We start from the raw sequence: 14,134 nt of genomic DNA on the forward strand, positions 1-14,134 counted from the left end.
AAAAACCCCAACCCCAAACCCCACAGTATATAAGAAGGTTTTTGCATTACTTGAAGATCAGTATTCAATATTCTTTATTGAAATGATAATGATGAAAATGACTTTTGGTCAGAGGTAACACTGCTGTCAGGGAGCCTTGACTGCAAGTGAGGAGCTGCTGTGTTGCACTGCGTCTCTGGGACGTGGGAGCAGAGCTCAGAAGAGCTCAGTGGCCTTAAGATAAAAAAAATAGGGGAAAACTACTATGATGAATTTGGTGAGATAAAGACAATCTTTAAAACATTCTAAATATAGGGTAATATTAGTACTTATTATGCTCTTGTTCATATTGAAATATTCTGGGTCTTGGGACTTTCTGGACAGCAGTGTTCAAGCAGACAGGAGAAGGTACTGGAAAATTCACATCCTGTTAATTGCTTATAAATGCCAGATTTGCTATGGATACCAAAACATGTCTTCACATGCCTTGTCAGTACTGTGATAATAAATCAAAATGTTCATGGTTTATATTTGTGTGTATGTTTCTCTCCAGTGGGCCTATATTATATAATCTCCTGTATATTATTTTTAAGCTTGGTCTTGAACGATTCCATAGCGTAGCAATCCTTGGATTTAATTCTCCAGAATGGTTCATCTCAGCTGTTGGAGCTGTTTTTGCTGGGTAAGATTTTTGGGGAGAGTTAATTTTTGAGGGGGATTTGGGGATTTCTATTTTGCTAGGTCTGGGACTGTATCAAGTCAGTATTTTGTATCATATCCTGGAAGTTGTGTTGCTACTGATTGACGCTTTCAGCAACCTGCTGGAGTCTTATATTCCAAATAGTTCTGACACTCATAAGTGGATCCTGTTTGCCATGGGCTTAAGCATGACAGTCACACAGAAGGTGTTGTACAGGATCTTATCAATGGAAAATGTGGGAAATAGATGAGAATCCCAGTTTTATATTAATGAAAATAATACAATATTAATGATATCTACAGTAAGATATGTTCAAACAGATGAAGAAACATATGAATATTAACTACCCTGATTGCTTCTGATACCTGTTAATTTGGATTTTAATTCTTAAGCTGTTCTGTACCAATGAAATCCAAATTGGTATCTGTGCACAGCTTGAACAAAAAGAGGACATAAGTGAGGATTTTTTTACCACTTCCTGAGCTAACTCCTGTGTAACCTTAAGTGAGTTAAAACACTGAGTCCTAGCATCTTCTACTGAATAGTTTAGAGATTACTTTTTCCAATGAGCATAAATCAGAGATTCGTGCATATCTGAATATGTGAAGCAAACATTAGAGCTGTCCTGCTGTTTGCTTCCACATCTTCATACCCCTTCAGGTTTTATCTGATTATTATTCTCTTTTGATACTATGTGCATGTGTATGCATATAAATGTATGTTCTTATACATACATATAATTATATTTACATATATCTATATTTATATATATTTTTATATATTATTTTTTTGATGCAGAGGAATTGTCACAGGGATATATACAACCAATTCTCCAGAGGCCTGTCACTACATTGCCCATGACAGCAAGACTGATATCATGGTTGTGGAAAATCAGAAACAGCTGGACAAGATAATGCAGGTATAAGGTGGCTGAATGATTACTGAAAAGCCACAATTTTTCATTTCTCAGTGTTGTGTTGGTCCCAAATACCATGTACACTCTCTGTATCATGAAACCTTTGTGAAGTGTGTGTTGCTACTCAGAGATCTGGTATCTGGTGTCAGAGCTCGTGGGTGGCTCTGACCCTCTGCAGTGTCTGTGGCTCCAGCAGAGAACTCACTGGATGGTTCACTGCAGGTTTACCTGAAAAAACCCACATTTTGATCCCATATTTTTACTGTCACCACCTGATTCTGTTTGGAAAAACACAGTCCACTTGAATGGAAGAGATTATGCTGATGAGGGTTTGTAAAGGTCTGCCATTTAAATATTAAGGATGTCAGTGTTCAGAATTTTCTCTTTCCGAGGTATCATCTTCTCCTGCTTGTAATATCAGCCACTAAGGCTCTTGAGTTTACTGCACTTTGGTTAACATGAGACAGAGCTTAGTGAAAAAGCAGGATCCTCCTTAAGTGAACAGTCTCAACTTTGACAGAACTCTTGGGCAGCTGGGCCTGCCTTTCAGCAGCAGTGCCAGATAGAAAGACCAATGTGATGGCAAGGAGACTTGGGAGAGGAGCACAGGAAACTCTTGAGAAGGGTTTGTCTGTCTGTCAGATGTTGAGGGAAGCCTGTGGATTCATCAGACTTGCATCATTTGCTGAAGCAGGAGGGCCCTCCATGATGGAGCTTTCTGCCAAGACCACATACCTGCAAGAGAGAAAATATGCAGGTTTTTCTTCAAATGTATTTCATATAAGTTGTTCATTAATTACTTTGTATTTTGTAGTTGTGTTTTATATGCAATATGGAGGAAGAGAGATTTTTGTAAGTATTCTATAAAAATACACAGTCTGATAAGCCTTCTTGCAGTGTCATTGACACAATACCAGGCTATGCTGTTGTGGACATGGGGAGAGGAATCCAAGTGGAACAACTCAAGGGGTTTGGTTCATACACATTATGTAGAAAAAGAGAGCTCTGGCCAGAACTGCTTTAGCCAGCAGAGGGTTTTTTTGAAACTTTTTTTCTGGAATCCAAGACTGAAAGAATAACATCTCAGTTGCTATCCTTCTAATAATATGTACACACTGGCTACCATGAAGCCACTGCTTTTGTATTGGCAAAATTCTGTTCAAAATGTGATTAATTGAAAGGTGTCTGTGAGGCATGGGCTCTCACAGAATTCAGTGAAATCAATGCTTCCTATAGGCCATGCAAAGCACACAAAGAGCTGCTGAAAGCAGCAGCCACTGCTGTCTGCCTGGAAGCCTGCAGCTTTATATTTTTATTTATCCTTACAATGTGCATACAGCTTCCTTTGATTTTTTTTTTGTCCTTAAGGAAGTAGAACTTTTTTTAGCACATGAACATCACTTTTTGCTGTGGGACTTTATTGGTAATCACAGGCCTGGGTCAGCTTCTAGCTTGGCCTGCACTGTTCCTTTTTGTTCCCTTTTCTGCATGATGAGAAAGGATGCTGAGGAGCCATTTCTGGCCTATTTTTCATTTTTTAAACCTTTTGACTGGAACTAGATTTCCTGGAGCAGATGTGTAGTCTGTGTAGACTATGTAGTTCCCTTCCTCCCACCTCTAGTTGAGCTGGTTGGTGATGAGTTTAGGGGAGAATATTTGGAGGTGAAGGGAAATGGGAGGCTTTTGTGCCTGTCAACCCATTACAGTTTTGGTAACATTAGAGTGGATAAAAGCCCACACAAGATATGAGTAATAAATAACTTTGTTTTAAAAAATGCAACAGATCTGGAATCGGTTGCCCCACCTGAAGGCCGTGGTGCTTTATAAGGACTCCATTGCAGAGAGACATCCAAATTTGTACACGGTGAGTGAATGCTAGAACAGAGGCACAACCAAACAATGCCCGGGGTTACACCCATGTATTACAGTTAATACCTGGCTGTTATTTATTTGATACATTTTTACTGTGATTATCTGCTGTTTAGAATGCATTGCCGTGCTCCAGCAAACACATTCAAAAGCTTTATCAGCTTTTTCTGTTCAATTTACCTTTGATACTTCACATTTAAGAAAAGCCCTTCCTTACTTTACTGTCTGTCTTGTGTCTTCCTAATTTTTAACTTGACTGGGTTATTAAAACACCTGTAGGTTTTAGGTGGGAATGTGTACTCTCAAATGGTTAAAAAAGAAGTTGCCCCCTGGTGCCTGTGAATTCGGTAATTTTTTAAAAAATCCAGTGTTTTAACTGGACTACAGATCAGATTTTAGGCTGAAAAACTTCAGGTGTTGAAAAAATACATTGAAGAGAAATATAATGTATTCAGTATATAAAAATATAATGAACAGCATAGAAATATTTTAAAATACTTGCAGTTTTGATAATCAGATAAGAAAAAAGTTTTCTGAGCCTATTTTTAATGTCTTGCATATACCTTAATAATAAACTGTTATTGTTCCAATACTATACATACTGATATAGAGCAAGCCTTGCATCTTGTACAATAAAAATGTTAATACAAAGATGTTCTCACTATTTAGAAAGACTTAGTGCTAGCATTTAATTCTTGAACAACTTGCACTTACTGAAATCTAAATGTGTGAGAATTGAGAAATTTAAATTGTGTGAGTATTTTTAAACACTGGTTCAGTGTTTAGGTGTCATGTTGGACATTTTCTCAGAAGAGCAGGGTAGCTGTGAGTGTCTGACAGGTGCCATAGTTTATGTCACCTAAAGGAGAAATGAGAGCTCAGCTCAGCAGAGGCAGAGTGGTTGTTGCTGAGTGTGAAACAGGGATTTGTGCCGTGTGATGAGCGGCAGCAGGGGCGGAGCTGGCTGAGCAGTGCGTGTTTCCAGAAGGCAAATGCAGAGTCAGGAGTGTGCTGTGACTGTTTCTGTACCTTCCACACATGCTGGAATGCCAACACCATCTGTTGCAGGTGCTGCTCAGTAAACAAAGCCTGTGCAACAGATTCTCAGTGATCAGTGCATTCCACTGTGAGAATACAGTATGGTCAGGAGAGCAGGAACAACTGCTCAGTGACATACAAACAATTACGTCCTTCACGCCACCAGGCTTTCCAGGAGCTTGTGAAATTGATGCAGCCACATTCTGTGGGGAAGCAATAGAATGTGACAAATCCCTGACTTGCTACAGAGCTGTTCAGTGCCTCTCTTTTCAGAGATGTGGTTTGTTGGAAGGAAGTATAAAACTGATGAATAATTCTTGGGACAGCCTTGCCACCCAAGAAAAGGCAGTTAAGGTGCCACAGACGCTGACTATTGTAATCTTAGTAGCCCAGGGCAATGCCAGATGTCTGAAAGAAGAAATTAAGTACCCTCAAGCAGAGGCTCTCCTTTTTTACCTCTGTTTTCTCATCATCCCCATTACTGCTTTGTGGTCCTAGATATAGCTCCAAGAAATTGCTGAAAAATGAAGGTGCTGCACCTTGCATTTAAATATTACACTTCTGTAGCACAGTATGAATCACGTGATTGCAGTGGGAAACTGACCATTTAGTTATCAATTTTCTTTAAAAATTCTGTGATACTCTAGTTTCCAATTAGCATTGCAAGCAATGTTACACTTAACAGCACATTGGGGTGTGCCACAGAAGTATTGGGGAGCAACCCAAATAATACAGAGGAGCAGGTTCAGGATTCTTGTAGGCCAGTTTGTGTGGCACAAAAGTCCAGTGTCATAAAAGTTTTACCTCACTCTAGAATGAGTCAAATTTGAATGGAAGTTGTGACCAGCATCATCATATGCTGTTTCCTATAAAAGAACACATAATTTGGGCAAGCATTCACAATCTAGATAATGATGCTTTTGCGAAGAAGCTTTCATTCAATTGCTTTATAGGTACATTTAAATAGTGTACAATGAATGATAGATGGGCTGTCACAAGTGTACTCTTAAAAATGATGGATCCCGATTCCTGTAAATAATACTCAAAATCATTCTTACAGTGTGAGAACGTAATAGAGTTTTAGCCCCTGTGACTTATCCATAGTATCCACGTTGCAGGAGGACCAGTATTACTATTCCTTCTTAGACATTAAATAGATTCAGGACAGCACAATTTTAGATAGTCTGTTTGCAATTCACACATTAAGCTCTAAGATAGACTCACCATATTTCTTCCATAGCCAAGGTCTGGGGAAACTTGCCTTGGACATGTGTTCAGAACAAGGCACTGAAATGTTCTAACATTTTTGAGACAGGAAAGATGCAGTAGTACCGTGTCAGTTTGTAGGAAGTCATTTGGTATCCTGTATTTTCTGTTCCATGTTCTAGATGGAAGAGTTTCTGGAGCTGGGAGGTGATGTCTCTGACAGTACTTTGGATGACATTATTAACTCCCAAAAGCCCAATCAGTGCTGTGTTCTGATCTACACCTCTGGAACCACTGGGAAGCCAAAAGGAGCCATGCTGAGCCATGACAACGTAGGTACTTTAGGCTCCTGTAGCAGAGGAGCAGCAAAGTGTGGGGATATTGAATCCTGTGGTTTGAGATGCCTGGTGCATCCTAGAGCCCTGAAATGCTTTTGCTTTTACAGCATAGATAGGGCACTGCAAAGCAGAGGGCAGTCAGCTGTTTCTGGTAAAGTACAAACCAGGTAAAGAAAGAAACTCCATTCCAACAGCCCTTCACAAAGTTGAACAGTTCTTTATGAATATGAAATTTTTATTCACTGTATTTCTTGTGAGATCTAATGTATGAATTCATAAATATAGTTCACAGATTGCCATAAAGTCTCTCAAGTGAATGTCATAGGTCACCGTGAAATGAGCAAATCATACACATCAGCCAGCCACTATCAAAACAGCCTGGTGGACTGCTTTTGCAGATTTTATTAAAACTGGGGGTGGATGTGTGGATTTTTTACTTTGGTGTTTTTTGTTCCTGGACTTGTGTGCAGGTTTTTGTGTCTGTCACTGGAGGATAATACAGCTCCAGTTCTCAGTGCTGGTGCTGGCAGTAACCCTACCTGTGTTGTTGCAAACAGAAAATTTCCAGTTATAGACAAAAGCAAAGTTGTTTGCTAAAAGGACTTTCCGCAGACGTTTGCTTGGAAAGATACGTGTTTGGTGTCTGAGCAGGAGTGGAAGGTGGTAGGAAGCCTTTCTGAATACATAAAGAATCTGCAAAGGGATGGTCTAAGTTGAGGCCTCACCCCTTAAAGAAGGAATTATTGCAGACATGCACAATGTGGAAACAGCAATTCACCCAAATGTAGGCAATTAGTGCACTAGTACCTGGAAGCAGAACATAATGAACTTGGGACACAAAAAGACTGATTTGATGTTACAAATCTATGCTCTTTTATATCAAAGGAGTCTGGTGTCATTTCCATGCCAGCTGCCAAACTATTCTTGGCTGCTGATCACAAACAGGCTATTTTTATGTTGACAAACAGTGGAAGGCATGCCATGCCTGTAGCTTTGCTGCTGCCTTCTTTAGTCAGAGATGTTTGCCACCGTTCATGTGCAAAAGCAGTGCTGAATCAGTCCTGCATGACCCTCACAGATCTGCTGTGAGTGTGCCTGGGTACTGTGAAGCTTGAAGTAGAAGCAATGAATACAGACACATCTTAAAGACATCCTGTTCTTCCTACTTTGTGAGTCTCCCATAGCTGCTTGTCCAGTGCTGCCACCTAAACTTGGATGGCCTGGCCTGGCAGCACACTGCTCCTTAAAACCCTCTCTTGAGAGTCTCTATTTCCTTAGGCCAAGCCTACATTTGTACCTTCTAATTTTTTCCAAAGGAATGTGCTGTGATAACAGGAATACATGTTGTTTATGTCTGTACTCTGCCATCTTGAATACTCTCATTTCTGTATCCTGCACTACCCAGTTTAGATTACAGACTTGTCTGAGAAAGAGCTGTTTCTTTTTGTTGCTTGGCATTTTCTTGTTTGCTTTTTTGGTTTTTTTGGGGGGTGTTGTTTGTTTTGGTTGTTAGTTTTGTGCACATATATCTTCTCCATTGTCTCTCACACCATCACATATATTTATGTCTTCCATATGCTGTGTTCTGATCATGAAGATATGCATATTTAGCATCCTTGAACTGCATCTTCTGAGATAAAGTGGGAAATAGGAAGAAGGAGGGGGAAACATCATTCAGGTTCACTAAGAAGTCAAGCAACACAACTTCAAAACTATTCATGTATGTGCTGCCTCTCATGAGAGGGGTGGGTGTGTATGTGTCACTTGGGAACCACTGCAGTGAATATCCCAGAGGCTTCCAGAGGAATAGAGTACAGCTGCTCTCTTCCTCCTGAGTGCTTAGCCAGGGCATGATCAGTACCAGGCAATGAGCTTGTGGCTGATTCTAAATTGTCCTTTGAGCTCACTGATCACTGAGTATTTATTGTTCCTTTTTGAACTTGCAGATACAGCGCTGGTGGAAGGTGCCAGTTTAACAGAAAGCCTGCAGAGATGGAGAGGTGGAAAGGAAGGGACAGATCAATTTGTTTCTCATCCATCCAGCCCATGGCTGCCTGGCTGAATGTGTCACTAGGGCATGGGGAACTGCTAGTGTTCACAGCCCAGTCAGGCAGCACAAATGCTGTATTTACTTATGTTATCTGCTCTCTGTATTGCTGCAAAGGTAATCTGGCTTTTGGCAGTGTCCCCAGGGAACTGACAGACTGCAATGTCTACCTGTGAGCACAGATTTTTCAGTTTTATTAGCATAGCAAGAGGATAACAAGTTTGTGTTAAGAGGAAGAAAGGAGAAAAACCCAAACCAAAATCCCGACCATACCTAATGTGTTGTGTTATTTATTTAAACAGATAACTTGGACATCAGCCCATTGCAGCAAAGCAGGAGGTATGCAACCTGCAGAGGTCCAGCAGGAGTCTATAGTCAGTTATCTCCCACTCAGCCACATAGCTGCACAGATCTATGACCTGTGGACTGGAATCAAATGGGGAGAGCAAGTTTACTTTGCTGAGCCAGATGCTCTAAAGGTACCTTGTCTTACATTACATCTAATTAAGATTGCAATTCTTTCTCTTAGAAAACATCCCAAGGAGAGAGTATGATATTTGAAAAGTTGTAGAGGATAAAGATTGAGAGTCCATTATTGTAAAAGTTATGGAACAATAAAGCTTATTGTATTTGTGACCCAGTGCTCTAGATTCTAATTAAAATATATACTTCATATTCATAAGGTTCTTTTAAGGCAAAAGAAGTATAAGCAGTTTTTGGAGCAAAGGGATGCTGGAGGAACTCACCATGTGTGGTTTTCTCCTTGTGTATGTACCTCCCCCAGTGTGTCAGACACATATCAGTGCATATGGGTGACTGAAGGGAGCTCAGCCAGCCCTTTATGTTCTACATATTTAGTGATGTTCTACAAAATGAAACATTCAGGTTTTACTTCACCAAAACTCCTTCTCTCTGCTGTGTGCCTTTTGTTGAAATTATTTCATTATTATAACAGGGCAGCTTGATCAATACTCTAAAAGAAGTGCAGCCAACATCTCACATGGGAGTTCCCCGAGTATGGGAGAAAATCATGGAGAAGTTAAAGGATGCTTCTGCTCAGTCAGGATTTCTGAGGAAGAAAATGCTTTCCTGGGCTATGTCACTTAGCTTGGAGAGGAACCTGAATGGCTCAAACAGGTGTGTAGTACAATGAGTGAGATTTCCAGCAACCTGAAAGTAGCAATTTGCTTGTAATAAACCATGAAGCCTCAGTGAGACTCTTTGTATAAGTGGGTGAAGTCTGGCTTGGCAACACAGCAAATATGGTGCAGGGGGGAGGGTGTAGTTATCAATTGTTATTGATATGAATTTTTTCACAATGAAGTGGGGGAAATTTCTTATGCAGAATGGTATTCCAAAATATCATTCCATTATATTCCTTTGCTCGTCTTACCATTCAGTTTCTCAGATAGATCTTGCAAATTTCAGATTTCAATGGTGTAGGTTGTCAGAGACACATTTAACTGATGAAAAAACACGTATACAAGAGCTGTGTTGTATAAAATACATTTTTACAGATTCTTTATGTATTTGTTGAATTCAGATACCTAAAGAGTTGGAGGTAGGAAAGCTCCAAAGGTAGGAGAAACACCAAATAAATGAAAGGAGGATGAATGTGTCACCTTACTTATGTTCTAACTTCTGTCAACACCCAAAATCAAATGACAAATACATATCCAAACAAAATCTATGCCTGATTGTGTTTTGAAAACTTCCTAGGTTCTCTGACTTATTTGTGTATTTTGTACTCAGCAGTGATCTAAAGCAGCTCTGGACAAGATTAGCAGACTACTTAGTGCTTGCAAAAATCCGTAGTGCACTGGGGCTCTCTTCCTGTCAGAAGCACTTTTGTGGTGCTGCTCCTCTCAATACAGAAACACTGTATTTCTTCTTGGGTCTGAACATCACCCTGTATGAGGCCTATGGGATGAGTGAGACCACAGGCCCACATTGCCTGTCTGGGCCTTACATTTACAGGCAGCACAGGTAATTTTGCTTTTATTACTATTTTTTAAATATTATCTGTTTCATTTTATCTATGAAAAAATATTTATTAAGGTCAGCAAAGATACTGCAGCTTATTTTATTTTCCAAGGGCATTGCCACTCTGTTGTGACTTTGGGAGTCAAAATAATTTCCAGGTCAGAAATCTGACACAAACCCTGGCCCTTGCTCAAGGGAGGAATGCAAGACTCAAAACCAAAAATGCTTTTATGCCTGCAGATACAGGGGGGAAAAGCAGCAAGGACCGGCCAACACAGAGTGCCAGAAAGTGCTCAGACACCCTGACAAATCTGCCCTAATGAAGGAGTACTCCCTGGTTGTTGGACAGTTACACCATGGTGATAATTGCAGTCACGGATACTTTGACAGTTTCAGGGGTTTGGCACATTGGCCAGCTTATCAGTATTATTTTGATGTTTCTGTGATCCTTGTGGGGTTTTTCTGCTCTTCTCTGGTAGCTGTGGTAAACCAGCACCTGGATGCAGAGTGAAACTGGTGGACAAAGATACAGAAGGCAATGGAGAAATCTGTTTCTGGGGAAGGACTGTTTTCATGGGTTATTTAAATATGGAAGACAGAACAAAAGAAGCCTTTGATGAGGAGGGGTGGCTGCATTCTGGAGATTTAGGAAAGCTAGACAAGGATGGCTTTCTCTATGTCACTGGAAGAATTAAAGGTAATAGGCAAAATCTTGCTCTCTGTTTATGGTAAATGTTCAGCACTATTCAGTCATCTCTCAGTTGCAGTCCATCTAATGAAGTGTCTTTCCTTTAATACTGGCAGCACTGCCCTAACAGGAAGGTAAAATAAACTTTCCTATGAGAAAACCACAGTGTGCTCTGTGTTCAGGGAAGGTTCCCTCTAGTCTGTAGTAGGTGGAGATGATTCAGTTCCTACAACCAGGCTTTTCATCTCCCACTCCTTTACTCAGTATTAATTCCAATTAGCAATATAAACTACTAACACAGGTTTAATGTGTTGTGTTTGATTTGAATGATATCATTAAGCTGTCCAGTCTCCCTCTGAATCTTGCCAGTGTCTTAATTGCACATTAGAATGTTTAGCTGGGAAGGAGAGGCACCCTCTGCTACAGAGAAATTGGTGCTGTAGGTCAGAGGTTGGTTCCTCTGGGCTCTTAGGTTAAGTGTTTGCAGAGACCAGAGCTGAAGCTGGAGAGCAGAAGGGAAAGCTCCAGCTGAAGCCATGCACTGAGGTGTTACTACAGGGTTACTACAGGACACTGGCTGAAGGCTCATGAGACTGACATTAGTCACTGCTGACTTGGAGGCTTTCTCCATGATACCTATTCAGACAGTGGGATGGGTCAGAGGCAAGATGTAACTGAAGAGGATTTAAGAATTGAGTAAATATTATCTTAGAACTTCAGATGAACCACCAGGGAGATAAAACAGATGAGTGAATTTGTCACAGGTGCCATCATGTCCTGCTAGGAATCAGGACTGAAGTTGGTAGCATTAATAGCCTGCACCAAATGCAGCTGTCTTGATTTTAACTTTTCTTGTCTGAATCATTTTCCTTTAGCACAGCAGTAACAACCCCTTGTCTCAATTCATAACATTTGTGTTTCTCTTACATCTCTCTGGATTGCTGAACTAATAGCAGTTACTCTAAATGACAGGAGAGGTATACAATCTGAGATAAACTAACTCTATGTCCAGTTTCATTGAAGTTTTAAATCCAAGTCCAAATTAGCACAAAGAAAAACTAAGAGCCAGAGAGATTGGTGGAGGATCTGAGACAAAGACAAGACTATTACAAAAGGAGGGTGGAATGAAAGGAAAAGTTAGACTTATAAAAGCGTGTCTCTGTTATTTGTTGAAACATGTTCTGAACTGCTGCAAAAACAATTATTTGAGCACAATTGGAAGTCACCAATATAACAAAAGCAAAGAATTGCAATTTACTTAGAGAATACTCAAGTTTGTAATAATTTCATGGAATATATATATTACACTTCAGAACAAATGTTGCTTTTATCAAGCCTTACTCCAGTAGTAACTTACTTTTGTCTGACCCCTCTTGGTGGATTCAAGAATTGGTTTTAATCACAATAACAATGAACTTCCTTTTTGGTGAGATAGCAATAATAGAATAGTGGGTGAATCCTATGCTAATTGGGAAGAGATGATCTCTCAAAGAAAAATTCCAGTTATGTAACAGTCCCTTGAGAATAAGCTGTTACTGGATAATGTAAAAAATATCTGGAGCAAATATACTGAGGGACAGCTGAGAACTTGAGCACACATTTGAAAAATAGTAGCATTTTTGTTTTGAAGCTAATTAATAGGATTTGTGGTATTTGAAAAATATTGTCTTGGAAAAAAAGATCTCGTATTTTTTATGTCAGAATAAGAAGAGCAGGTTGAGCCAGACATCAGCCTGATCTCTGGAATTTATTTGAATGCAACTAATAGCCTTTCTTTTTTTACCTAGATTTAATTATTACAGCTGGAGGTGAAAACGTGCCTCCAATTCCAATTGAAGATGCTGTTAAAAAAGAACTTCCAATTGTTAGTAATGCTATGGTGATTGGAGATAAGAAGAAGTTTTTGTCTATGCTCCTGACCCTAAAGGTAAACCAGTTTTAATATTGCCTTCAGTGAAGTTATACACCTGCACCTAACAAAAGAATAATAATTTTGAACCATTTGTTAAAAGACCTAAAATTAGATAGGAAGATATTAGCAGGGGGAAAAATATGTAGCAACTACAGACAAATGTAAACCTAGGGTTACCTGCTCTGCTAAACATCCACATATTTACTGCTGTTTCTCCTACATGTACAATAAGAGCTATTTTCTATTTAAATGCAAATTTTTATATAAGAAATGCTGGAAGATTGAGAAGCCTTTGTAACAGAACATAATAATAGTTTTTATGCTTACACATGAGCAAAACCAAGAAATGTTTCTGTTACGGGCAAACTCAGAAACCTTCCAACAGAAACATTTCTGTACAATTTGTTATTTTTATAGCACAAGAATGATGACCATGGAACAAAATAATTAATAGCCTTGCTGTGGTATAAGCTTCAATTGAGAAATCACTGTTCTCCTGAAACATTTGCACTTCAGTTCTGTGAACATACCTAGTGAATGCCACTTAGGTGTTTTGAAGTTGTTTACCTCAATGACTGATACTCTCTATCTTCAGATACAATAGAAATACTAATTTAAGAAGTCTAGGAACACTTCTATCTCAAGCTGTTTATATTACACCATAATAATTCCATTGAACATGAGCTAAATGTTTCCCTGTAACAATGGAGTCATTTGGAAAATATGGCAGAAATTCAAGGTCAGAGATGGACTCTGTGGCCTAATTCATTCACACGTTTCAAGTCTGTTCATGACATCTGCATATAAGCCGAAAATATTTACATTTGGTAGCCAAGTGGAAAGTAAAGCCCTTTATGATCTGTAGGTGTTTCTGCTTTTTAAGGCTCACAGAATGTTTGTGTGTTTATCCTGAGCCTTCTTCCCAAGGGGGAGGGCCTGGTAGGAAATTCTGCTAATGCCTTTTAAGAGTGAATGTTTAATGATTCACTTCATTTGGTATTTTAGAGTGTGCTGGACCCAGATACATCTGATCCTACTGACATTCTCACAGAGCAAGCCAGAGACTTCTGCCAGAGGAGTGGCAGTAAAGCCACCAAAGTGTCCGAGATTGTGGCCACAAGAGACGAGGCGATCTACAGAGCCATCCAGGAGGGAATCGACAGAGTCAACAGCACTGCTACCAACAGGGTTCACTGCATTCAGAAATGGATCGTCCTGCCAAGAGATTTTTCCATTTCTGGGGGAGAACTAGGTAAGACTTACTGTTTTATCTTGAGGTACACTAAGTTAGGAGGCTGCTAATCTAAGAATATTCAGTACAGGAGGAAAAAATGGTTACGCAGTGTGTGGTAACAAATACAAAAATTGGAGTTTTTGCTGCGCACACATTTATGAATCTGTGCTCATTTGCATGTAGAGCTCTTAAATGTCTGATTGTTTTGGGTAATTAAGCAATTT

General features: G+C 39.6%; 1 protein-coding gene across 3 annotated transcripts in view; it reads left to right on the forward strand.

The window, feature by feature from the left end:
- Positions 1 to 14,134, forward strand: part of ACSBG1 (acyl-CoA synthetase bubblegum family member 1) — a 40,550-nt gene that overhangs the window by 23,268 nt on the left and 3,148 nt on the right. For 2 of the 3 annotated variants that reach the window (XM_064721809.1, XM_064721807.1), the window contains exons 4-13: positions 573 to 661; positions 1,478 to 1,598; positions 3,379 to 3,459; positions 5,891 to 6,040; positions 8,396 to 8,572; positions 9,049 to 9,230; positions 9,846 to 10,079; positions 10,556 to 10,773; positions 12,552 to 12,691; positions 13,682 to 13,928. In XM_064721809.1, the coding sequence (XP_064577879.1) occupies positions 573 to 661; positions 1,478 to 1,598; positions 3,379 to 3,459; positions 5,891 to 6,040; positions 8,396 to 8,572; positions 9,049 to 9,230; positions 9,846 to 10,079; positions 10,556 to 10,773; positions 12,552 to 12,691; positions 13,682 to 13,928 (1,639 nt within the window). The remainder of the gene's footprint in view (positions 1 to 572; positions 662 to 1,477; positions 1,599 to 3,378; positions 3,460 to 5,890; positions 6,041 to 8,395; positions 8,573 to 9,048; positions 9,231 to 9,845; positions 10,080 to 10,555; positions 10,774 to 12,551; positions 12,692 to 13,681; positions 13,929 to 14,134) is intronic. The other variant, XM_064721808.1, reaches the window with a different exon arrangement.

This window comes from Zonotrichia leucophrys, chromosome 10 (assembly GCF_028769735.1).
Source record: "Zonotrichia leucophrys gambelii isolate GWCS_2022_RI chromosome 10, RI_Zleu_2.0, whole genome shotgun sequence".
NCBI lineage: Eukaryota > Metazoa > Chordata > Aves > Passeriformes > Passerellidae > Zonotrichia > Zonotrichia leucophrys.